The sequence below is a fragment of the Protopterus annectens genome, chromosome 3.part1 (genome assembly GCF_019279795.1).
Source record: "Protopterus annectens isolate FY-2018-M chromosome 3.part1, PAN1.0, whole genome shotgun sequence".
NCBI lineage: Eukaryota > Metazoa > Chordata > Ceratodontiformes > Protopteridae > Protopterus > Protopterus annectens.
The window spans coordinates 1,459,248,214-1,459,275,374 of record NC_056732.1 but is presented as its reverse complement, the minus strand read 5'-3'; the positions used below and the strand labels follow the sequence as shown (position 1 = coordinate 1,459,275,374).

Genomic DNA, 27,161 nt, shown 5'->3' with positions numbered 1-27,161 from the left:
TTTTGAGAAGCACCTTCCTTAAAGCACCATTTTCAGAATACATGTGCAATACTTCTCTTCATTCTAGATGAATTGTATTTATCCTGTTTCTGCCATGTAAGCCATTACATTTGACCATTATCAAAGCTAATGTTTCTTTTTTTTTCCTTACATGCAACTTCTAATCGGTGTTGACTCTGGGGAACAGAACATAGGGTTGGAAGCCTTTATTGTGAGCTAAAAGGTCCAGAAATGATTACTGACCAGAGTACTGGAAGAACCAGCAAGGAGGGTGAGAGTGAATGACCAATGCTAGTTCACCCTTTCTTTGAGAGATTAAACAGCTCAACCTGGTGTCATTGCTTTGGGCAGTCTGAAGGTCCAGGACATACATACCTACTGATCAGTCATGGGACATGCTGTAGTAGTCTTTTGGGACAAACAAAGATACACTTGTGACCTTAAAGCCAGTACTGTGAATAATACACTTTGAGCTGCCATAGGGTACACTGGTGATGGTTGAAAAACCTAAAACTGCTGATGGCTACCTAGAGTATGGCTTCTCATGACTGTCTCTCATTTAAAGAAGAAAAGATCATAGGATCGTAGGAAGTTACTAGGCTAACAGCTCTAGGGCCTAGGCCCTTTAGAAGCCTAGCCAAGTTCAACCCTAGTTCCCTAGAGTGTCTGTTTTGAGCAGACACTAAAATCAGCACGTATTGCTCCAGTCCAGGAGGACACAGGTGTAACCCTCAGGGTAAATTTCTGGTTTCCCATCCAATTGTCCAAATTACGCTGAATATGGTCAACAAGGGGCTTTGTTTAACATATATTTTATGTTTGTTCCAAAGGCGAGGTAACATCTGTGAGACAAATATGTCCCTTCAGCAAGTTCTGTTGATGTCACATACCAGGTCAAGTGACCCATGTACCATTTCACTTGTGAATGTGCAGCATTTCCATTAAAGCAGTGTCAAGGATCATCCTATATGCAAGGCACAGGTCACCTCTGAGGTGTCTGTAAGACACAGAGTAAAGTGACAGTAATTTCACTCTGTCCACATATGACAGATGCTGAAGACCCTGAACCTCCTAGTAAGGAACCTTTGTGGTCTCTCCAATTGCTGCAGGTGCCTGGAAAGGTACATACCAAAGGAAGCGTGGTATTCTACTATTGGCCTGATGAGGAAGAGTGCAGGGGGGTTATGACTTTTTTCTTGAGATGAGCAGTATAAAATGCCCTGCTTACCCCTGTAGGGGCATGGTGATCAAAGGTAAGGTTGCTGTCAACTTGCATGTTCAGATCTCTCACCACTGAGTGCTTGCTTAGGGTATTGCTGTTGATGTGGTAGTTAGCAGGAACAGTACCCTTGCTGAAAGGGATAATAATGCATTTTTTTGCATTAAGTTTAACACCATGACTTTGGCACCAAATGATTGGTTGTTCAAGAAACAAAAAGACTGACAGCAATCAGGTATGGAGAAAAATGCACTGAAAAAAAATGTTCACATCAATATGGGGAAAAAGCATTGGAAAAAATGTCACTACTTTTATATGTTTTCATGCATAATCTTTCATCACAGGATTGGTACATTGCAAAATGCATGCCAGCTCCAAATATGTTTTCTCTCATCAAGTTTATACTAGAAGAACCTACTTAAAAGTTCTCAAGCTTTGTTTTCTCTCTCTGTCTGGATTTCTACCTGGAACATGTTAACTTTTTGCAAACTAGATATTTGAACAGTATGTAACAGAAATGTTTTATATGAATACTCCGTACTTAACATTCTGAGTTTTCTGCTTTAGGAAGAATGCATAATAGTCAGTTCTAAGCTTGTTTTCGACATTTTAAACACAAGCTTTTTAAAGACATCTTTTGAGGTTTACATGCTTTTGCTATGTAACCAATTCTATCACAAGCACAGCATGTTCTTGCCAAAATTAGACTGAAAAGATATGTGCGTTTTAACCCTACATCTGTAGCAAACCATCAATCCAGCCTTGCAAATGTACCCTTTTCTTGTTTCCATGTTAGAGCTGTTTGATTCACTTGCAAATTACATATGTAAAGCATTTTCAAATTTATTTTATTTTATTTTATTTTATTTGACATTTGTTTACCGGTATAGCCCAACTAGGCAGATGCCCATTTTCAGTGGAGGTCCAGGGAGAAAAGTTCCAGTACAGAGCTTTCTTGCCCCTATTAGTACCTGCTGTACATCCTAAAAGGTATTATGACCCTATCATTCAGGCAGTCAGTTGAAGTTGTTTAGGTTCAGGATGTATCAAACAGAACTGTTCTTGTGTGAGCAGATCCACTCTATGAGAAATATTGTGGTAATTGCCCTTGGACAATTCCACACCAAGGAAGCTCCAATGTTGCCTGGGCCAGAAGAGTCACCACAGTGCTCTTAGGGGAATTCCTTACAAATCTTCAGAAGTACCTGGTATGTCAGTGGAAATTGTGAAAAAGCATGCAGAAACATTCCTGTCCAAGGAAAAGAAAAGACATCTGTCTTTAGGTTCTTCTTGCATGGAGTTCTGGAACAAAGGTTTGGCAGTTGATTGTCCAGAAACCACTGGATAAAAGCATCAATAACATGCACAAGACCCTGAGCCAGGCTTAATAAACTACTCCTATCTAGTGAAACTGGAGCAGGAGAAGCTATATTTTTAGTTTTTTGTTTCTTTTTGACAGAAAAGTTAGATCAGAGGGTTTAATGGCCACAGCAGCTTCACCAGGGATGGCCACAACATTCTGGCTAAGCAAGGGCACCTTCTGTGCCTCTTCTGTCAACAGCAACAAAAGTGGTTTTCCCTGTCCAATGAGGGGACCCCAACAACCACTGAGAACAAAGAACAGCTGGCCCATAGTAGCTGAATGGGCAACACCAGAGGGATCCAGGGGAAAAAATGAGTGATCTGAGGAACCAGCTTTAGTCACAATAAAGTCACCCACCTGCATCTAAGTCAAATTGCTAGCCTGCTACAGTGGCAAAAACTGTTTAGTTAACTTTTTCATTTTTGTGGCTGGAAGAGTGACCAACTGTGGGACCAGTAGTTTATTCCATGGTCAAGCTGAAAATGGTGTCTCATTCCCAGGGAAACTAAGCAGCACTAGACAGTAAAATTTCAAAAGTAGTATAAAGTCACTTTTCCCTACAAAAATGCAGTAAAAAGCATTCTAATCCACTTTACTTGTGCAAAAGTATTTTAAACACTGTTTCTCCATGGAAAAAAATGTTTTCAGAATGTTTAAATCAACTTTTAAACTGTCAAACATGAAAGTGCACACCCATTTATAGGTACAGCAAAATTGTATGACAGTCAATTAAAACACATATCCGTAGCTTAAACATATTATCCAAATAGAAAAGTAAATTTAAACATTAAAAGCAATATGAAGAAGGTATTTCCTCAAAGGGAACTTATCTGCCCAGCAATGGGACAGCAGAGGCTGACCATCAAAAACTTGCACGTGAGCACTGTCTTTGGCAGTAGGGAAGCTCTGAAGAGCTTGGCACCAAAACCTGTCTTTTTAGTCAGCTCATCTTGAGCTGACTAATGGTTTGGGTGCACGGAAGGTGCCCTGTAGCTTTGGAAGTTGGCCTGCTATTATATGCTATGAAGGATGTAACCCATATAGCTTAGATTACTGTAGCAATGATCAATATGAAGGACATCATATCAGAGTACTGGTACTCTAGGTGGAGGTTTTGTGGAGAACAAAAATGAGTGCAAAGATGATGGCTTCTCTACTCTTCATTATGTGTAAAGTAGATAAGGTTTCATACAATCATTCCATGAGCTGTAATTTGTGCAATTCATTAATTGCTTTTTCCAGAGAAACTGACTACTGGCATTATTTCTATTACTGAGCAAGCAGTGACTCAAAGCTTGTCTATCTTCATTTTCTGCACATTTGTAGGACCATGCAAACTGTTGTGTAAGCAAGTACAACTTCTACAAACAAGAAAATGTAATAAATTGGAAAGAGAGCTTAAAGACTGCAAGCTGAATATGGCCTTTGCACCACAATGAATTAAAAGCAATATTACACAGCAACTAGCATTAAAAATAGGCTGAAGTACAAATTCTTCTTCTTTCAGCTTTTTCCCGGTTAGGGGTCACCACAGCGGATCATCTGTCTGTTCAGGATTGGCAGTGGAGTTTTATGGGGTCGAGTTGCCAGCCTGGCACCCAACCTTCCACAGAAGGCACATGCACATGCACACACTCACACCTAGGGCCAATTTAGAGTGTCCAATCCACCTACTGCGTGTCTTTGGGATGTGGGAGGAAAACGGAGCACCCGGAGGAAACCCACATGACCACAGGGAGGACATTTATTTATTTAACATTTGTTGACTGGGAAAGTCCAACTAGGTTCCACAGAGCCTGTTTTCAGTGAAGGCCTGGGGAGAGATGCTCCAGATGCATGTCTTTAGAATGTGGGAGGAAAACGGAGAACCCGGAGGAAACCCATGCGAACGCAGGGAAAACATGCAAACTCCACACAGAAGGCACCTCAGCCAAGAATCAAACCAGAGAAACTCTTGCTGTGAGATGACAATGTTAACCGCTGCACCGCCCATGCAGACATGCAGATTCTGCACAGAAAGCACCCTAGCCAAGAATCGAACCGGAAAACCTCTTGCTATGAGGCGGTAATGCTAACCGCTGCACCACCGTGGCCACCAGGCTGAAGTACAAATAAGCTTTCTTAATTTTGAAATCTATCAGTTTCTTGCCCCCAGGAAGTTAAATAAGAAACGTCAGCAGAAAAGTGGATGAGTCACTAATTAAGTCATTAGTAATGTTCTTACTTATATGTAACAGTTACTGCCCTTAGATTCTGCTGCAAAGACTTTACAGATGAGGTGCTAAGCTGTTTCAACAGTTTGTTGTTTTAATAATGTAACATTTTTTAACATCATGTTATAGATTTAACATTTCATGTCATGCTTGCAAAGGGTAATTTATAGCCAATTACAATTAGTTATCAAATTTGAATTAGTAATTAAGTATCACTAAATCTTAATGAGATTGGGTTTAACATGTGATATATTGTTTAAGCAAATGAATGTGTACAAAAGATGCTTTCTGAGGCAAACCTTAGTTTTCTTAAACTGAATATATCACTGTTGTCAGTTCATTTTAACTTCCCGTGTTCTCTTTATTTCACAGAATTCTGATCCAAATGCTTTCCATTTGTCTGATAGTTTGATTCCACAACAGCGTCAAAGGTCTCCTTTTGATGAGTTTGAATGCCCTCACTTCAGCAGGAAACTTGAGCTCTTCCCAAAATGGCATTTACCTCTAAGAATTGCCCTTATATTGAACATTCTGACCTTTATATATACTTTCATAAGGGATGTGATTTACCCCTTTCTGGCTGCTAATAAGAATGAATTCTACAGAATTCCAGTTCTGCTAATGAACAAAGCACTACCAGTTTGTGCACTCACACTTTTGGCACTTGTGTATTTGCCAGGAATTTTTGCTGCAAGTTTCCAGCTGCATCGAGGCACCAAATACATGAATTTCCCAAAGTGGCTGAATAGATGGATGCTAATGAGGAAGCAGTTAGGACTCCTCAGCTTCTTCACTGCTGCACTTCATGCACTCTACAGTCTGTGCTATCCTATGAGAAGGTCCTACAGATATAAACTGCTGAACTGGGCATATCAACAGGTATGGCAAATAACCAAGTACTGGCCTTTTAAAATATCACATAGCTGTAATCTAAGAATACTAAGACTACAGAACTTCTATTCATTCCAGTAATATTAATTATAAAAGATTTTATTGACTTTGGGATGTAAGAAGATTTATGTTAATATTTTTCAGTTTATTCTGATTTATACTGCACTTGTAGTTGATTAACTGTGCTGTTTTATTTACTTGCATTACATCTGCACTGTCTATTTTCACTGTTTTACTGTTAAACTGTTTAACTGAGTGTGAACTGTTCTGCTGTTATATTTAAGTGTGTATCTGTTCTCCTATGTTAAATTGATCTAAACAGAGTTTAAATATCTTTAGCATAGTGTGGTTACACGTTTTGCTATATCCAGATTTGTTTGTGTGATTCCGGTGTTTCCTGCTACGCCATCCTCTGTTGGCTGGAGCCTACTTGCACTTATTGGGAGTAAGTGAACTGGTTAGAACTGGTCTGGCATAGGGTGTTTAGCTAAGAGCTCAGTGACAAGGGATGATTGGTCAATTCCAGTGTTTGTATTTTACTTTCATTTTTGTGGTACTTAAACCCTGCATTCACAAGGGTTTGCACTTGTTTGCATGTCACGCACCACCTCTGTGCTGTTTTAACCCTTTGCAACATATCTCAGCTACATTAGTTTCCCTTACCAGCACTCCTGTATCTGATGTCCTCCCTTGCAGCTACTGTATTGATTTTATCCAGCCCTACTCACACCTATAGGTACTCTCCTCAGATACTACCCACTCTATTATCCATGACCGCTCTTCCACAAATTCTGACAACGATGGACAGACAATTTCCTATGGTTTCTCCTGCTAGTCTGGTTGATATGGGCATCCTGAGACAATGTAGTAACTGCCTCATGTACATGGACAACCCTCTACTGCTACCACCTAGGAACACAATATGTGAGATATGCAAATTAAATTAAGAACCTAGAATCCCTACTGCCTCAATCACAAGCTAATACAACTGGCACTGAGAAGGTTGTCTGCTCGAACACCACAAACACCACACCTCTAACACCACTCATACCTGTACAACACACTCCCACATATGCAGAGGTTCTCAACAAAACATACCTAAACAAAAGAGACCTCCAAGGCAAAAACACACATGGACATCACAACCCACAGCACCAAACACCACACATACTACACATGCCTATGTCTCACAGCCTCTAAGGCCCAGCCACAAATCCAGCATATTAGTCATAGGAGACTCTACCATGAGACACACAGATGTGCCCCTCTCCAGGCTAGACAAGGAGAAAGTCATGGTAAGTTGCTTGTCAGGTGCTAGAATCTGCCATACCACGCAGGTGCTGTTATGACCCCAGGCAGGTATGTCCCTAGCCTTAAGCAGCATCCTACTGTCACCCAGAATGATGCCTCAATACAAACAGAAAATAATTGACTTTAACAATTGGCTAAGTTTCTGGTGTCATTCCAATATCTGACAGCCTGGGAGGACATGATTGACAGACCACGATGCTTTGTCAGAGATAGCCTTCACCTGTCCCCCTGGTCTTCAGGCTTCTGGCAAAGGCTCTTGCCTCACCCATAGTGCCTTTTTTAGGCAAAGTCATGAGGACAAAATTACCAATATAAAGATTATTTTAAATGAAATTTAAAGGTAATGTTGCTAAATAAACACTAGGGGTCTTATCATGAAACCGCACTCATTGCAAGCATTCCTTGTCCTGGTAGATGCTGACATTTGTGCAGACACTGCAACCTGGTTCAAAGCTGTGGAGAGCACCCCAGTCTTACCAGATTACTTGTCCTACCATACCAAACCCCAAAATGTGGGTTACAAAGCCAAGGGAGGTGGAATTTCAATATTTGTCAAAGACATACACACCTCCAGGCTGGTCAGACAGTATGACACACAGGAGACACTCCAGGTGCAGTTAACCATTAACAAAACACCTATTCAATCATAGCTAGCTACAGACCCCCAACCATGACTCACGACACCCACTCCACCTATCTGGACTTACTTGAATCCTTCAAGATTCAAAACTCTACCCTGATCCTAGGTGACTTTAACTACCCAACCAGAGAGCGGAAGACCTGTTCTAGCCCAAACACAAATGCCCAGAGATTCCTCAATATCGTCAATGCCAATGCATTGGATCAACTGGTTGACAACCCCATGAGAGATGAAAATATCCTGGACCTGGAACTAACCAACATGAGTAGCCATTGTAGCACCCCTACAGTGTCATCCTCCTTGGTAAGATCCAACCATAAAGCGATCACTTTCAAAGCCAGCATCTCCCTTGACCCCCCCTCCCTCCTTGCCAGAGTCAAACAAAAAAAAACTTTTCTAAAGCTGACTACAACCTTGCAGTTTTACAGCCACCGTCCCTTCAGTTGGAACTAGAACTAATGTCCAATCCTACACCAAAAAACTGTATGAACACTTACATAGCTGTATGAAGTCAGCAATACCTGACAGGATCAAATCATCTTCAAGGAAGAGTAAACCTGTCTGGTGAACAGCAGCAATAAGCAAACTGTATAATAAAAGGAAAAAATAGCTGTTCAGGACCAAGAAGGAGCAGGTGCCAAATTAGAAGCAATTTCCCCTTTGTCTGAACAAGCAAATAAGGTCAGTGGTGAAATCCTGTAAGGCTAACTTCGAGTCCAAATTGGCCACATCCACTAAGGATAATCACAAGGCCTTCTTCACATATGTCCACAATCTCAAAGGTAACACCCAAATCTGCTCTGAACTGGTGGCCAAGAACACCACATACACAAACGCCACTGATATAGCCAACCTGCTGGCTGATCCCCAGCACCTGCCCCCCTCCCCTCATCACCGAGGAGCAGATCTTTAATCCCTCTCAGTGGCAAAAAATACAGCCTCCATGGGACCTGACAACATCCCTGGCTGTGTCCTACATGAGATAAGGCAAGATCTCTTAGCACCATTATGCACCCTATTCAACATAAGCCTGAGCACCAGCTTCATCCCAACCAAATGGCGGACAGCCACTGTCATCCCTCTACACAAAGGTGGAGCATCCAACGACCCAGGCAGTTAAAGGCCCATCAGTGTAACTATCCTGATCTGCAAGGCCATGGAATGCATTATCATGGACCTTATAATCAAAGACATTGGCAACCTCCAAATGCTTGACCCCACATAGTCTGGTTTTGTCAAAGGGAGATCATGCATGTTAAACTTGGTTGACTTCTTCAAAACAGTCACCAAAGCCATGGACAAGTGGAAGATGGTGCACAACACCTACCTTGACCTAGCTAAAACCTTCAACACTATTCCCCACTTGGGCATAATAGATAAACTCTTCCAGCTAGGCATCAACCTGTATGTTACCAGATGGGTAGCTAACTGGCTCACTGATAGAACCTACTCAGTCAAAATAGGGGAAGCCACCTCTAGTAGTAAACGAGTGGCATACTCCAAGGATTGGTCTTGGGGCTCCTACTGTTTGTGATATACTTTTCTGTGGTGCAAGCCAAATCCAGTGGTCTGTGGCTGACCAAGTTTGCAGATGACTGCAAGCTGGGTACTGTTTTAAATTCCCCTAGTGATGTGAACATCCTCCAACAGTGCCTTACCCAAACTAATGGCCGCTGCCAGAAGCATGGCCTCAAACTGAATGCCAAGAAATGCATCATTATCCCTTTTGGGGAAAATGTCATCCCCAATAATCATCACATTAATAACAATGTGCTAAGCATGTAATCAGTCATGAGGGACTTGAGAACTCAGGTTGATAGCAACCTGACTTTTGACCACCACATTTCCTCCATTGTACAGAAGGCTTTCTATATGGCCCACCTCATAAGTATGGGTATTTCATCCAGGAACAAGGAGGTCATAACATCCCTGTACTCCTCCCTTATCAGATGCATTATCGAGTACAATGCCTCCCTCGACATGTACCGTGCCAAGCACATGCAGCAGCTGGAGAGAGTGCAGAGGTTCCTGACCAGGAAAATCCAGGGTCTCAAACACTTATCCTATCCAGATAGGATAAAAGCCCTGTCCATCTGCTCAGTCTCATACAGACTGCTCAGAGGTGACCTGTGTCTGTCATACAAGGCCATCTCAGACACAGCCTTGATGGATTTGCTGCATATCCATAAGTCAAACATCACTCGCCTAACCTGCACACAAGGCCTCAACCTGGTCTGTGACATTAATAGAACTTTTTGGCAGGATAGATTTGTGTCCCAAAGACTCCCTCATCTGAGGAATAGACTCCCGCTCCATGTCAAGAAGAGTACCTCACTAACCCTCTTTAAGAGGAACCTGGACTACTGGATGGGAAACAGAAAATACACCCCTGGGATCCCACCTGTGTCCCTGCTGGAAAGGGGAAACAGGTGCTGACTTTGTGGGAACATGGGCAAAATTCTTGGCTAGGCCTACAACGGCCTCTGGGCCAATAGCCTATATATCTATGACCTATATATTGTCTGGCTTTTTTTTTTCATAGGTGTGCTTTCTTGAAGGACATTGCAGATTTGTTTACAAATTAATGTCAAGCAAGCTAATTGTTTCATTGATGGAGTTTGATTATCTTTGTAGTGCATGTGACAGTCTTCTCAATCACAGCTTCACTTCTGTTTTGATAAAGTCGGTGATAAATATTATTAGATTATAAGTGAAGAAATCGGGGAAAACATTTAGTTATAGTACTAGCAGGAGTACAAGTCAGAGAAATAGAAGTGGTAATGTTAGAAGTACTGCTACATAGAACACAAGTACCATATTGTATTCATTTCAGTGGTGGGCACATTGAGTAATACTGGAAGTAAGCACAGTACTCAGATGTGAGCGGTGCAAAAATGCTAATAGGGAGCAAAGCAGGGTTGCACTCTGTATCACACACTATAAAACTATTTCAGCATTGATGACATCAAAACTATTACAGTATACAACAAAGTGATTTTATCTGGCCTTCAATAGGAAAGTGCACTTGTGTCCAGAGGGGTACATCATGCATGTTTGGGTATATAGAAGGGTGGCACTGTGCACCTGCATGCCACTGATGTTCAGGAAGTTCAGCATGGTTGGACAATAAGGTACTCAGCAATGCAGCACTATTTACACTCCATTTAAACAGAGCAATAGGCACTCCAGAAACAGTTGACCATTAAATAAAAACAACACTGTAGCAGCATCACAATGATTTTATTAAAACATCTACTGCCTTGGCCATATAAACTATCAAAGGTCTGTGTGACTGATGCTACCACACTATTAGTATTTATTTATTATTTTACTTTAAGTAGTACTTGATAGTTGGCTATTACCACTGTAACAAGTGATACATAGTTGGCTATTAACATTGTAACAAATGGTACATAGTTGGCTATTAACATTGTAACAAATGGTACAAGCAGCACTTTGTTCCCAACTTATAAACATCACACAAAGTGTTGGGGGTGGTGCATTATTATGAGGGTGCAGAGTCAAATAGTATTATGCACCACATATGTAAACAGTGCATTAGGTACTTGGTAGACAGTATCACAGTATTCCTAGAAACACATAATGCAACAGCAGTCAATGCCCTATATATGGATATCTCACAAGGTACAAGGGTGGGGTTATGTATCCACATATCATATACATAGCCACAGTGTGCAGGATACAAGCACAAAATTAACTGAAGTATGAGCCATCAAGCAGGGATAGTGAAAAGAGGTTTAGAAATTTACTGTGCAGTGTTGTGATCTTTACATATTTATGTCTACTAATGCTCATCTGCATTTTATTTGGGCTTTGTATTTTTTGAATATCACAGAAGTACCAGGTTGCAAGGTATATTATGTTGAAGTGATATTATAACCATAGCCAAATTAGTTATATCAGTAGCAGCCCTGTAGGGCTGATATCATACTGGAAAACTCTTAATCAAATAGATGTGCATTTGTGTGTGTGTGTGTGTGTGTGTGTGTGTGTGTGTGTGTGTGTGTGTGTGTGTGTGTGTGTGTGTGTGTGTGTGTGTATCTGCACATATATATCTATAACCTATCATGCTATCATGTATGTGCACGTGTGTGTGTGTGTGTGTGTGTGTGTGTGTGTGTGTATATATATATATATATATATATATATATATATATATATATATATATACATATATATATATATATATATATATATATATATACATATATATTCACAAAAATCTCCAGCACTATACATCGCATATTGGTTAAAATACCAAATAACAATGCTAAGTATCACCAAGTGAGCAAAAAACAAAATCTTTTTATTCCAAAACTCAAGGCATAAAGGTCAAACCACAACCACAAACCGGTTTTGCTGCATAGCATCATCAGTGTGTAAGGAAGGAAAGAGTTACATAGAAGCCCTTAAAGCTTATATTTAAAGGTACAGTCCAGCATTAATTCAAAAATGCATTGCCTCCAAACCAAATAATATCACATAATAATACCATGATACCTGCATACAAGTATATACATGTATAAAAATATGAAAAATAAAAAAGCATATTTTTTTTAACAAAAATAAACACTAAATATCAACAGTGGTCATTTAAGCAATGCCCCCAAGTTAATCCACATCATTTCCTTGTTGGTTAAAATATTATATTTATGCTGAACAGACAAACCTTCACCCACCACCATGTCAAATACCTACAAAACTAAAGTAGGCCATAAGATGATCTAACGTATGTTTATATAAAGCACGTCTGGAACATCTGCAGTGAATATCACTCAGATGGAGTGCAATCCTCTGTTTAAATGATCTAGAGGTCTGCCCTGCATAAAAGACACCACACTGGCACTTAACCAGATAAACCATTCAGTGGTACATGTATTCAGAATCTAATATCAAATATCTTAGAGGTATTAACTGTCATAAATTACTTTGCTCTAGATAATACCTTGCAATATGTGCAGTTTCCACATAAGGTACAACAATAAACCTCCATGGTTTAATCTCATCAGTGACATTCATGCCCTTCTTAAAACTAGAAAGATGTTCACCTAATGTCTTGCCGCTATGATATCTAAACTGACAACTACCCAAACATTGATTAAAAAAGGCGTCAGCCTTCAAAATATGCCAATGTTTATTAATAATAGCCTTAAATCCTATCTGAACAGGAGGGAATATCCAACCGGAAAACCCTACGTGAACTACCTAGTCTGTCCTTGCTCAGCCTCACAGTCATTTCAGCCCTGTGCTTGAGTTACAGGCTGCCCCTATTCAGCAACCTAACAAGGCAAAGAAATCCTATCTCAACAGGAGGGAATATCCAACCGGAAAACCCTACGTGAACTACCTAGTCTGTCCTTGCTCAGCCTCACAGTGTAGGTGACAACCTACCGTTATTTTAGCATTTCAGCCCTGTGCTTGAGTTACAGGCTGCCCCTATTCAGCAACCTAGCAAGGCAAAGAAATCCTATCGGAACAGGAGGGAATATCCAACTGGAAAACCCTACGTGAACTACCTAGTCTGTCCTTGCTCAGCCTCACAGTCATTTCAGCCCTGTGCTTGAGTTACAGGCTGCCCCTATTCAGCAACCTAGCAAGGCAAAGAAATCCTATCTGAACAGAAGGGAATATCCAACCGGAAAACCCTACATGAACTACCTAGTCTGTCCTTGCTCAGCCTCACAGTGTAGGTGACAACCTACAGTTATTTTAGGTATTTAACTAAAATTGTGAGTGCTTAAAGTTGTACTAATTGTAAGGACCAGCACACCCGTGGACCTACCCCATAGGCCATCTATTAATATCCTACTTTTTTCCTCCCTTTACCTCCTATACTAGTGAATCTCATGTAATTTCCTATATATACCACAAGAGGGCAGCAGAACTCAAGGCATGTAAAGCTGTTTCTTACTGCCAGCCAAACTCCTCTAGCCCTGCATACTAGCCTCTCTCAGTTACCTCTGTTAATACTCTTACTTCAGGTAATTACCCCCACCCCATGAATGATTGTAAAAAGGAATTTAACCTTGTTAGCCTTAAATATAAATAAACCAGACAGCTTATTCTATTATCACTTACTACTCCAGTTATAGAACTACTTCATTAACTCTAAATAACCTTACTTTTCCTGCTATAGAACTCTTTAATTTTACCTCTTCCCCTACACATCTATACTAAAAGCTCACCCTCTTATGTCTTATGTTAAGTAAATAAAGAAAGTGCCTCTTACCTACTCAAAGCTTGTAGAACACAGTCTCACTGTATAACTGATTGCCTCTCAGCCTCTCTGAGATGTAACCCGCTCCGTTCGCCCTGCGGGCTCACTCTGCTCCCCTACCCTACCCTCAATTCCCACCCACCCCCAGTGGTCCTAAACTTATACTTCTTCAACCACACCCTTTCTCTCATCCAACCAATCCCATTCACCATCTTTCTCACAAAATTAACCATACCCATACATTTTTTTTCTATCAGTGACAATAACCCAATACTTAGAGTATTTTTACCATATCCCTTTCCTTCTAGCTAACAAGTATTAGTTCCCCTCTCTAAATGCTCTTCTTATCCAGTACCACCTTATCCAATACCACCTTTTTAATTTTATACTTAACTCCTAAATCTTCTTATACATATCTCAACAAAATGCCTTTAGTAGTAAAAACTAAAATAACCAAATCAATACTCATAGCTTTAATTGCCCTCACTCTTACCTACCTCATCACCTCCTTTGAAAAACTGTACTTAAAACAAACAGCAATACATACTCCCATACTCCCTAATATTCAAACTAATATCACTTCCATTCCCACCTATCTACTACCTAAATACCATGGACTCTCCCACATTAAATACAATAAACCCACAGTAAAGAAAGTAAAATATCACGCCAACTTTATAAATACTTCTACAATTAAACTAAGTAATCCCTCCTTAAAAGACGGAGACATCCACCCTAACCCTGGCCCTACCAATCCTGCCAACCTAATAACCCACCCTAAACTCCCTAACTCTTTCCTAATAGGACACCTAAATATCCGCAGTATTAATAACAAAGTATGTATAAAAAGAGAAACGGCTTCAGGTAAAACCCAGGTGCACAAAACCAGAACTATATATAACCAAAAATACACCGAGGTACCACACAATAGCGTCTTTATTACACAAAAAAAATAAGAACAGTGTTCTTATTTTTTGTGTAATAAAGACGCTATTGTGTGGTACCTCAGTGTATTTTTGGTTTAATAACAAAGTAGCCCATCTCCGCGCCCTTCTAGAAATTCACTGCTTTGACATCTTCTGCCTGACAGAAACGTGGTTAAAACCAGACACCAAAGACAATGAAATAATTCCCCAAGGATATAGTATATTAAGACAAGACTGAATAAAAAGCAAGGGTGGGGGAGTAGCAGTTATATTCAAAGATGGACTTCAAATCTCCACTTTACCATATAACCCACCTCAGCATAGTAAGGCAGAAGTCCTTATCACCAGATTTCAAATCAACCAAAATAAATCTTTATATATCATCTGTATCTACATATCCCCCGGTAATAATATCAATACTATAGAGGATATTCTAAATTGGGTGTCCTCAACTTACACCCAAGAAACAATAATACTTGGTGATTTTAATACTGACTGGAAATTTGTTAACTCTGATAATCCTACCTCCCATATCAACCTTCATGGCTTTAGTCAAACTATCACCTCTACAACTAGAATCAATAAACCAAATAAGAAAGAGAGCACCTTAGACTGGATACTTATAAATAAACAGAAACAAGCTTACAAGGTAGGAGCTCTGTCAGATGATGTAAGCGATCATTCTTTGACCTACCTCCTAAGGCAACAAAATGATATCTCTAACCCCCCCACATATAGGATTGCACATGCCAACAAACACTTTGAACCAATACTATTCCAAAATGAACTTAGAGCCTGTGACTGGAACCCTTTAAAAACTCTACCACTTGAAGAAGCTGTTAAATACCTAAACTCTAAATTCTTATCGATCCTTGATAAGCACGCACCCAAACGGTCCATTAGAATGAAGTCCAAACCTGCCCCCTGGCTTTCTAAAGAAACCAGACAGAAAATTTTACTTAGGAACAAGTCTTGGGCTAAATGGAGAGCTAACAAAAATATCTTAGATTAACAAACTTTTAGGCAGTTGAGAAATTGTACAAAAAGTGCAATACTTATAGACAAAAAGAACTACTACTGTAAACTACAGCAAAATCACCAAAACAAACCCATATATATATATATATATATATATATATATATATATATATATATATATACACACACACACACACACATATACATATATATATATATATATTCGTCCACTTTGTAAATTTGAAATACTGAAATCTCAGCTTTTATTATTTCGAACTTACAAAGCCGCATACTCACATTTCCGAAACCGGCAGAAGTGCGAAATTCAAAATACTGAAGCAAGGATGTTTTGAATTTCTGCTTCTGGTGGTGAGGTATTTGGATGTTTGGGTTTAATTTTGGTAAGTTTGTGTGTGTAAGTATGTTGGTTAGGGGTTTAGTGTGCATATGTGTGTGTTGTGACTGTTATGTGGACTGTAAGATGTGTGTGTGTGTGAGTTCCGTTTGTGTTTCTGTTTGTGCGATCTCAGTGTTAGAATATATAAGTAGGGGGTGCGGGGGGGGCACAGCCCCCCTGCTCACATGTAGTTTAGATGAATTTGTTTGATTGTGTGTGGGGGGGGGGTTGTGTATGTTTTTGTACTGCATATGTAGCATAATTGTGGGATTTTTAATTTTGCGGTTGTGTGTTTTCGAATTTGTGAGTTGTGGTTGGGTTTTCAGCTTTGTGGTTTCGAAATACTGAAATTTGAGATTTCAGTATTTTGAAATTACAAACTGGACCCATATATATATATATATATATATATATATATATATATATATATATATATATACATACACATCTGGTACATTCGTATGTTTGCATATATTGCTGCATCTTGTTAAAGGGGTGCTTTATGTCTGCAGTGCTACCACTGTAACTATGAAAAGATCACAAGCTATACTTCCACAGGAGTACATTGGAGCCCTTTCTGTTAGTGCACCTCTGTAAGTGTGATAAACACCATGTTTGTAGCACTGGTTCAGAGAAATGGGCACTGATTTTGGCTAATGTTGTTATTCAAGCTCTGCAGTCCATTTACATATGTACAGTACACCAGGAGCTGTCATGGAGAGCAGTAGCATACATTTTCTCTACCAATCCTGCACAGTTCTTTGTCAGTAAGTACTTTGCCTTAATTCTGTAATTTTTTTTTGCACACTGATGCTTTGTAATGCCCACTTACGTCTCTAAATCCTACCTTCTCAAAATATATAACTCTCATTTAGATTTATGCATTTATTTTCTAAAACCAGTGTCATCGTATCCATGTTTCTAGGGAAAGAGAAGGCTAGTGAAGCACTAAGTGGGTGTAAGACAAAAAAAAAATAATCCCAGGTGGAACACTAGCCCATCTCAAGATGTGCATATGCACACACATTCAAACACCTTGCTCACGCACGCACGCACACACACACACACACACACACACACACACACACACACACACACACACACACACACACACACACACACACACACACGCACGCACACAAATGCACATGTGTACATGTGCATTCATACCCCATGCACATCTACAGGCAAGTTAGAGGCTTGCCACTTCATCTGTCAGCGTGTCGTTTCGGATATGTAAGGAAAATGGAGACCTAGGCAAAAATCCTACATGGGCACAGTGATGTCATATAGACTCCATACGGAAGGCTCCCTATCAAGGAGCCAAATCAGAGAACCAAACAGTTTAAACAAGTCTAACCACTCCCACACTGTGCTACCCACGCAGTTATGACTTTTTAATTTTTTTCTTTTTTTTTATATTCACAGCTTGAACAAATGCTAATAAGTCAATTCATTTTCTTCTTTTTTTTTGTCATTGTTTGGACTCTGCCTATTTATTGTCACAGTAAGGCAACATCAAGTATAATGAAAAGCAAACACTATTTCAAATAATTAAGTGGAAAAAACAATATATTAACAAGTATTTTTTATCATTATATGTGCATATGCTTTCCAACCATCAGTTATACAGGGTGTAATTTAGATTAACAGACTACTTTGTTTTGCTTTCATTTTTTAGGTTAAACAGAACAAAGACAATGCCTGGATTAAAGATGATGTCTGGCGAATGGAAATTTATGTGTCTCTTGGAATTGTGGGACTGGCGATATTAGCTTTACTTGCAGTGGCATCTGTTCCATCTGTTAGCTATTCACTGAACTGGACAGAGTTCCAGTTTATTCAGGTACTGATAATCTTTACCATTTTACAGTGCTTAAAGTTTTAAGACTGCATAGCTTAAACCTCAGTGTTATTTATTTATTGGCAGGTATGCATGCATGTTAACCACATAGATGGGCAAGCCCAGGGAGATTTTTAAGCTGCAACAGTAAATACAGCAATCAACAGTGACCCCAACAAAGATGCACATACAGCAATATTAAGATTACAGTATGATCTGAGCAGTGGTAAAACAAAATGACACCAAGAATGCTATAAGAATTGTTAAATGCTGGTGACAATGGCCATTTGTTCTGTTCTCTAGGAATGGTTGAATGTATTTTTATCCAGGTCAGATTGCATTTTAGATAAGAATGTTTTTCCATTAGGCAGAAGGGACGTCTCTGTCTCACAAACTCTCTAAATTGCAACTGCTTGTTTACCACTTACAAACTTAAATCCCTCTTTATGGCATCATGTCTTCCTAGCAGATACAATGATATAAGAAAAATGCATATTTTATAGGATAATGAAACATTGATAGTTGATTAATAGCAATATTGAAATATGTATGAATCACTGAATCAGATGTAGGAACCTAGTCATTCATTTATTTATTCATTCACCATTCATTCATTTTTTATTTCCCATTTTATCCAATTCAGGATCAGAAAGCCTAAGTATATCTTGGAAATCTTTTGCCATTAGGCCAGAAATAACCCTGGGCTGGAGAGAAGTCCATCCCAGGCCATGCACATGCACACACACACACACACACACACACACACACACACACACACACACACACACACACACACACACACACACACACAATGCACACACACTCACCTAGGACTGATCTGAACATTGCTAATTCACATTCATGCATATCTTTAGAATGGGGAGAAACCAGAGTCCACTCGGGGAAGATTCATATGGACAAAGAGAAGACATGCACACTCTACTCTCAAGACAACCCAGCCAGGAAGTGAACTGGTGAACCAAGCAGCATCACTAACCATTACACCAGTGTACCTCCCCAGCACCCCATAACTGAGTGAACAATTGTTTTTGGTTGCTTCTTTAAATAATCATATCTGTAAGTGAATCAGTTTTGGTGAACAGTGATATGATATGAATAAGAACAGTTAGAAGAAAATGTGACACTAAATTAAAAATTGTAGGTGTTAGTAACAAGTCAGTTATGTATCTTTTTCTTCTGAGTTGTAGTGCGTTGTGGTTTGGGAGTATGGAAGATGAACAGATATACATCAGTAAGACCTCAAAGAAGGAAATTTGTGTTTAGCTTTAAATTCTGTGAAGTGAATTCCAAGAGGCCCACCAATTGCTTTGCAAAGAATTTATAAGCAGGGAATACATAACATTTGTTCTCATTATGAATTGCATGAGGTGTAAGGATGAAAGCCATGTATCTTACTCCATGCAAGCTAAACATGTATTAATGGGTTGAGGCATAAGGCGTTAGTTGGATGTATGCTGAAATATCACAAGCCATCTCATCATTGGCCCACTCATCAAAAACCACCCATCCAATGTGCACTCTCATTAACTGCCAATACTCATCAAGTATACGTCGTCATTGATGTAAAGTGTAAATACTCAAGGTGAGTATGTTTCATTGTTCTATAGAGACTGGTTTTACTTCTACGTGATATTTACCTTATTATATAGGAAATAATTCTGCATTCCTGTATATTGGAGGTTGTTTTTGAGTAGTAAATCCTTTTCCAGGTAGGGATTTCATTAAGTGCTCTGGAGGTTATTTGATGTGTGTGTGTGTGTGTGTGTGTGTGTGTGTGTGTGTGTGTGTGTGTGTGTGTGTGTGTGTGTGTGTGTGTGTGTGTGCGTGTGTGTGTGTGTGTGTGTGTGTGTGTGTGTGTGTGTGTGTGTGTGTGTGTGTGTGTGTGTGTGTGTGTGTGTGTATGTGTTGTGAGTATTGAGTAAATTTAGAGGTCAGAGTTCTTGGTGCAGAGTGGTTGAGTGTGTAAACAGAGGATTATATATGCTTGGTCAAGTGTTTTGTTTTCATAGTGATATTTGGTGGAATGATTGTTCATGTGGTTGGTGGAAATTGGAATAGAAGTGCTTGGTGTAGATGCAGATTAATGTATGTGATGAAGATCATGTTCTACTGAGTGGTGGAATGCTTGAAAAAGATAGGGATTTTTGTGAATGGCATGATGTGCATTATTTTCATGTTTTTAGAGAGCGGCTGAGTGTATATATAGGAGTGCTTGAGGCAGACTATGTGAAAGGTGTATGAGGCTGGTGTTTGTGTTTAACAAGTCCAACTGTGTGTCTCGAGTGGCACTTAATCCAAGGTTAGAGTGATCTTGGATTTGGTTATAGAATTTTTGAGTAGCAGGAGAACTTCCCTCTTTGGGGAATGTGAGAGGTTTGTTCCAGGTCAGAAGGGCGTTTTTATGTTTGTTATTCTGTTAAAAGCATGTAAATGTGTGACTATGGGCATGTCTGCATTTTTTTGATAGACTGATCACTTGATTAGAAGACTATGAGATGTCTTGGGTCTGTTGGTGCATATTTTAATGAACTGGTAATTAACTAGTCTGCTAATGCTATTTAAGACCTCACACATTCAGCTTTATACCCCATCCAAGCAATTCCATCCTGCTACACATAACAGTTACCTTGTCAAAAGTAAGAAATGCTTCATCAATGTTCATTCAGATGAGCAGCAGGCACATATTTTACTAAATGCAAAGGAATTTTGTGAACATTGTGGTAGTACATATCATTAAATATATATATGATATAGTTTGAAGCAGGTTGAGGATGCCCCAAGCATTACATTCTGAAAATGCAACAAAAGTGGTGAACTTCATTGTAGTACATGAAGTAACACGATTATACTCCAAAAATAAGGACAAATATGACTTTGTAAAGCACCTTGCTGATGTAAGGAAGGTGCTTAAAGTTTGTTAAGTATTTTTCAGTGCTGTTAATCTCTACAGCATCTGAAGCATTTCCAAGGCTAACAGCTGTAATGCAGGTTTTTGCTTTCACACAGAAAGACAGAATGAAACGGCTTCTGTTCACTGTCTCTATGGCAGCACAGAGTATGTAATATGCTTTGTGTTCCTACTTGTTTTTCTGTAAGCTGTGGTACATTATGACATGAATTTTCTAGGGAGTGGAAAAACTTATAATAAATACATTGAAACTTTGAAAAAAAATCAACTAAAATATGTTGGAAATGAAATATCTCAGTATGTCACATATATGAAGCATAATATTTATGTGAGATGTCTTGCATCATTTTCAAGAAATGAATCTCCTGTGCTTTGTCCCCTGCCTCACTAAAGTCAGAATGTGTTCAAACTCCAAAGAACACACTGATAGCTGTTTTCTAATACATGAAACGTTTGTGCCTGTTAGACATGAACAGTGCAAATAAAGTGATAAAGTACAACAGCAAGGTGACAATGGTTGAGATTCTATAATACAATTAATATGAATACACCTTACTTTTTCATATCCCTGGTATAATATCTGATATATTGTGCAGTCGCGCATTTTGTGTAAATAACACTAGTTCAAGTTGTTGTTGTGTCTTTCAGCTTTTCCCGGTTAGGGGTCTCCACAGTGGAACTCCGTTCTGCTAGTGATTGGTAGTTGATTTTTACGAGCCGAGTTGCCAGTCCTGACCCACAACCTTCAACTAAGATATGCCCATTCACGCATGCCTCCACACAGAAGACGCTCTAGCTGAGAATCGAACACAACAACATCTTGCTGTGAGGCGACAATGCTACCACAGCACCACCACCTCAGTAAATAACACTAGTTCAAGTCTGATTTTATTTTGGTGTTATTTCCTAATTACTGTTACAAAATGAACATGATAAAAAAAAGACAAAATTGGTACTATCATTGCAGTCAGCATGCCAAGACAGTAAAAGAAATGAAATTGTACAGTTATAATACAACCAAAGCAAGAAAGAAAATGTCACGGAAATTAGAATAAACAAAGCCTGGGCCTTTCACGGCTGCAGCTCATTGCTAATTTATTCAATACATAACTATCCAGGATCGAGATGTCTAATAATTGTTATCATTATCAAAAAGGCAGACAAACCACACTGTAGATCTATAGCTCCCAAAGAAATGAGTGAATCCTACTGTAACCAGAACCTTGTCGACCCAGCTTTTTCAAACCATTGCCATGACTTCCCAAGGAGCAAACATAATTACACAATTTTGTCTGGCCATGTTCAAAATTCATCACTTAAAATAAAACAAGATTTAATTACTGTAAGTGCAAAAGTACTTCAACAGTCAGATATCTGTAAAATGAGAGTTATTTACTTTATATATGAGTGTTAGCTGGTAGTAAAACAAACAATTATGGCAGCATGGACAATCATATTGTGCTACAGTAATAATGATACACTGTAACTAGATACAGCTTCTGTCAATCTGTATTTAGTGGGCTTATTGAATGCCTCCTTGACATTGTTTCACTGGCAATGACAGCTTAAGATATGATTTATAAAAACAGATGATCACCTCAGACCATTTTCAGTACAAATATATCATTCATCTATACATAATAAATGCAAAACTAAAACAAGACAACATTCTAACACTTGTTAAAAATGTTTGGACTTGAAACAACATTGTATATGGAGGACATGAAAAAAGTATATAACTACTCTGCAGAATGTGTACTGTCAGAATGAGTTTCAATAACTCCTCTTAAATTTATTTATTTTTATTATTCATTTATTTCAGTTTGTTAACCGGGAAAGTCCATTGGGCCAAAGTAGCCCGTTTTCAATGGAGGCCTGAGGAGAAAAGCTCCAGACAGAAAGACAGTATAAAATGTATTAGTACAGCATTTAAGTGCAGCAATTTAACATTCAATATACAGCAAGATAATATTACAAACACATTGAAATATATGAGCTGAGTCAATCACTTATAAGATATTTACAAAAACAATAAATTCATGTTCATTTAATACAACTTTCTTATCACAAATTTACCATTGCCGCCCTCCATGATACTTTTATTCATAACCAGGGTAAAATAGTTTTGTTCACTCTGTTAGGGCTGATATCCTACAGATAATGAGCACAGAGTAATGACAGTATTGTACTAAGCTTTTTACACTGCCCATTTTGATAATATTTTAAATTTATATTTTCATTAGATAAAAATGCATCTTTATAGTGTGCAATTACATAGCATTATGCAGTAAATTATTAACCAAATGGAGGACACTAGTAAGGAACAGCAAAAACAAGCAGCCCTTTTTTTAAAACTGGTATTTGTTGTGACGTGCCCTCAAAGAATATTTACACTTTCATTCTGAAAGTGTCTATTTTAAATGTGGCTTTGATTGATATCCTTAGCATTTACTTGTGTTTTCATGTTAAGGAATCACTTTCTTTTAACGAGATTAGAACATTAAAAGTATGGACTTTTATTTACCTTCTTACATCCCAAAATGCTGAGTACCTGTATCGTAAACAACTTAAAAGAACAGGCATAGACAGCAATGTTTTATAATTTACATATTTTATATTAAAAATTAGTATGTACACAAATAATAATGGATATAAAGTTGCTATAATCATGCTTCACTTTGTCCAGTGTCTTCTTAACAGTTAGCTCTCAAAAATTCAAAGACAAGTACATGGAGCACTTCAAATGATAAAATGACATTAATTGTCGACACATCATAGCATATAATAAAAAGTATGACGAAACACAACCCCCCCCCAAACACATATTATAAAGTAAAAACACCAAATCTTCAAAAATGTTAAATACTTAATCAAAAAAATGAAAAAAATTAAACATCATCCACGCATTGAAACCTTTACTTACAGAATTTGTTACACAAATGTAAGTACTTGCATTCAAAAGCAGGGCATAGGAGCTTCATCAGGCTAACAGTGTAAGACAAAACTTTCTTTGTACCTTAAATGAACCTTTCTATCACAACACTTAAAACTAATTACAAACAAATTTAAAACACCATTCAATACTGCAATGCTCTTGCCCTCAAAAAAAAAAAAAAAAAACGTGTTCAGTCCAGGAGAATGAAAGGCATTAAACCTAAACTGCAGCACCAATTCTTTTCTTTCCAAAACTGTATTAATGCACCTCTTTTGTTACAACATTGTCAATCTCATCATTTTCTAGCAAAAAGAAATGAATATCTTGAAAAGATTACATTGTACACTGTGCTTATACAAGGCATCTCTGGGGTCTTTATTCTTAATAGCCCTGTCATGCTCAGCAACCCTTTCTTTCAACTTCTATTTGATTTTATCAACATAAAAAACTATCACAGCTAATACACTGAGCATAATACACTACCTTTACAGGAGTCAATAGTAAAGCCTGTAAAGTTATTCATAACATAGCGGCTATTTGCCATGTACTTACACTGTTTATGACCAATGCATGAATAAATTCCCGCTGTTCTGCTTGCTCTTATCTTTATTGGTTTCGGCATTTCTAACTCATTTTATGTTTTCAGCCTTCTTTTCAACAAAACATTGTTTTTCACCAAACCAATTCTTCAGGGCCTCACTGCCCCTCACCCCCCCCCCCCCAGTGTTTTCTAGTGACAGCGTTAATTTCCTTAGAATAATTCATAAAAGTATATTTTACTGGGACTGAAAGTGTTTTTCTTTTCAAAAGCATTTTCATCTTTACTATAACTAATTCCTCTCCTGGTTAAAGGGGATGCTTGGTAGCCCTGGTTTTAATAACTGACATCAGAGCTTCCTTAACCATATCCTCTTTGTAGTGTTATTTCTTAAAAAAAAAACAAAAACAAAAGTTATCTTTCGACATTTATCTGAATTTGTTTTTTTTTTTGTCATTTGAGGTTAGCCTGGAGGCCCTGACAAAATGACTTATCACCACTCCTTTTTAGTGTGAGTGGTATGCATACTAGTGTAGTCCAAGTATGTATAACTCATGACCCCATTCCTATAGATCTTTGTATGTAACCAATTTAGCTTTGTAAAAAGGTGCATCATGTCTACTAAACCTAATTGATTTCTGTGAAACAATCACAAAAGCATTAGATGAGGATAACTACATGCACACAACTTACCTTTAGCTAAGACTTTGCATACTATATCCCAGTCTGACATCATAGACAAACTGGTCAAACTCAATACAAATCCTTATGAAACTAGAAGTCGATTCACCCCCCCATCCACACAAAAAAAAAAAAAAGAAAAAGAAATACTGTAGCCATAGTAAAGGATGTGCCCCCCAACTAATATCAATGCACCACTGAGAGGTTCTTTTCCTTGTCTGGCACCCTTACTAGACATATTTATTTATTTATTTCACATTTGTTTACTGGATAAGTCTGACTGGGCAAGATTGCCCATTTTCAGCAGAGACCCAGGGAGACAAACTCCATACGAATTAGACAATCAAGAAATGTTTAAACATACAAAATGTTAATTGAAAGACAGCATACAACTGTTTAAAAAAACAGGCTAACAATTTGACAAAGTGGAGGGATAAGAAAAATGCACAACTTTGTTAAACGTATTAGTCTCAAGGTATTGTAAACATAATTTACATAATAAGCTGAGTTTAATTATACGTAAAGTGGCTAGGTGGATTACAAAAGAGTTAATCTGGGTTGGAATATGAACATATCCAGGACTTGGAGAAGTAGGATTTTAGCTGATTTTTGAAACTATGTTTGTCTGTCTGTGTCCTAACGTCCAATAGGAGGAAGTTACACATTTTTGCAATGGTACAGGAATATAGGGAGCCTCCTGAGTTATATTTGCTTTTGGATACCGCTACCAGACCCTTATTGGTGGATCTTAGCTGACGACTGTTAGTGTAGTGATTGATTAGGCCGTAAAGGGCTATGGTTTTGTCAGGGTAGTAGAGAAGTTGATGAGCTAGGGTGTGTTGGCTAAGGGCAATAGGTTAGGTTATTCCATACAGGAGAGTTTGTGAAGGGCTAGGCAATGGTGGGATCTATAGGAAGAGTCAGTAGCAAATTTAGCTATCTTGTTGTAACAAGTAGAAAGCTTATTTAGGTTAGATTTATTTAGGTTAACTAAAATGGGAGAGGCCTATGGTAATGTGAACAGTAAGTGGGTTCTTGTTATGGTAGTTTTACTATTGGAGGTCAGGTAGGTCTTACATCTGTAGAGTGTGCCTAGTTTTTTGTGTACCTTACATATGGTTTGAGCAACATGTTTATCAAATTTCTTATTTTGGTCAATGATAGCACCTAATAGTTTGGTGTGTACAACTGGTGTAATATGGGTGTTGTCAGATGTGATAATTTTGAGAGGGTGAGATCAATAGCTTTGGAGGAATGAAACAGCAGTATTAATTGAGAGTCTACTAGCCAAGATTCAACTGCTGTGAAGGATTCTTGGTTTATTTTCTGTAGAAGTTGGAGAGAGGAGGCAGAGCAGATTAGGGTAGAGTCATCAGCATGTTGTACTAATCTAGCATGAAGAGTAGCTTTATGGAGACTGTGTGTGAATATTGTGAGGAGCAAGGGACCAAGTATAGAACCTTGTGGCACCCCTAGAGTGATGGGGAGAAGAAAGGACAGACTGACCTGCCACTTGGCAGCCTGCTGTCAGAAAGATAGTCTTTAAACCATAGGAGTGCAGAGTTATTTAGTTTATGTTCTGAGAGAACAGTCAAGAGTTTATTATGAAAGACTGTATCAAATGCTTTTGAGAGGTCTAAAAAGACAGTTGATACCAGATTGCCTAAATTTCGCTGTTCATTAGCATGATTGATGAAACTAATAAGGGCAGTGGTGGTACTGTGGCTGGGTCGAAAACCATGTTGAGTTTTGGCTAGGAAATTGTTACTGAGAAGGTATTTTATTAATTTAGAGTACATGCATTTCTCAAGAATTTTTGAGAGTAGGGCTAGTATGCCCATTGGCCAGTAGTTGGATAACTCATTTGAGTTTCCTCCTTTATGTAGGGGTATAATGTGTGAAATTTTCCAGAGGGTTGGAACTTTTTGCTCGGAGACTGACCTATTTATGATTATAGAGACAGGATATGATATAGCCTTGGCTGCGATTCTGAGGTAATCTGATGGGAGTTTATCAGCAGCCAGGGTAGTGGGCCTTAATTTGGACAGGTATTTCAGGA

At 38.6% G+C, this 27,161-nt stretch overlaps 1 protein-coding gene across 2 annotated transcripts in view; it reads left to right on the top strand.

The window, feature by feature from the left end:
* Window positions 1–27,161, top strand: part of STEAP1 (STEAP family member 1) — a 131,819-nt gene that overhangs the window by 99,735 nt on the left and 4,923 nt on the right. For both annotated transcript variants that reach the window (XM_044067994.1, XM_044067993.1), the window contains 2 exons: window positions 5,168–5,674; window positions 17,858–18,022. In XM_044067994.1, the coding sequence (XP_043923929.1) occupies window positions 5,168–5,674; window positions 17,858–18,022 (672 nt within the window). The remainder of the gene's footprint in view (window positions 1–5,167; window positions 5,675–17,857; window positions 18,023–27,161) is intronic.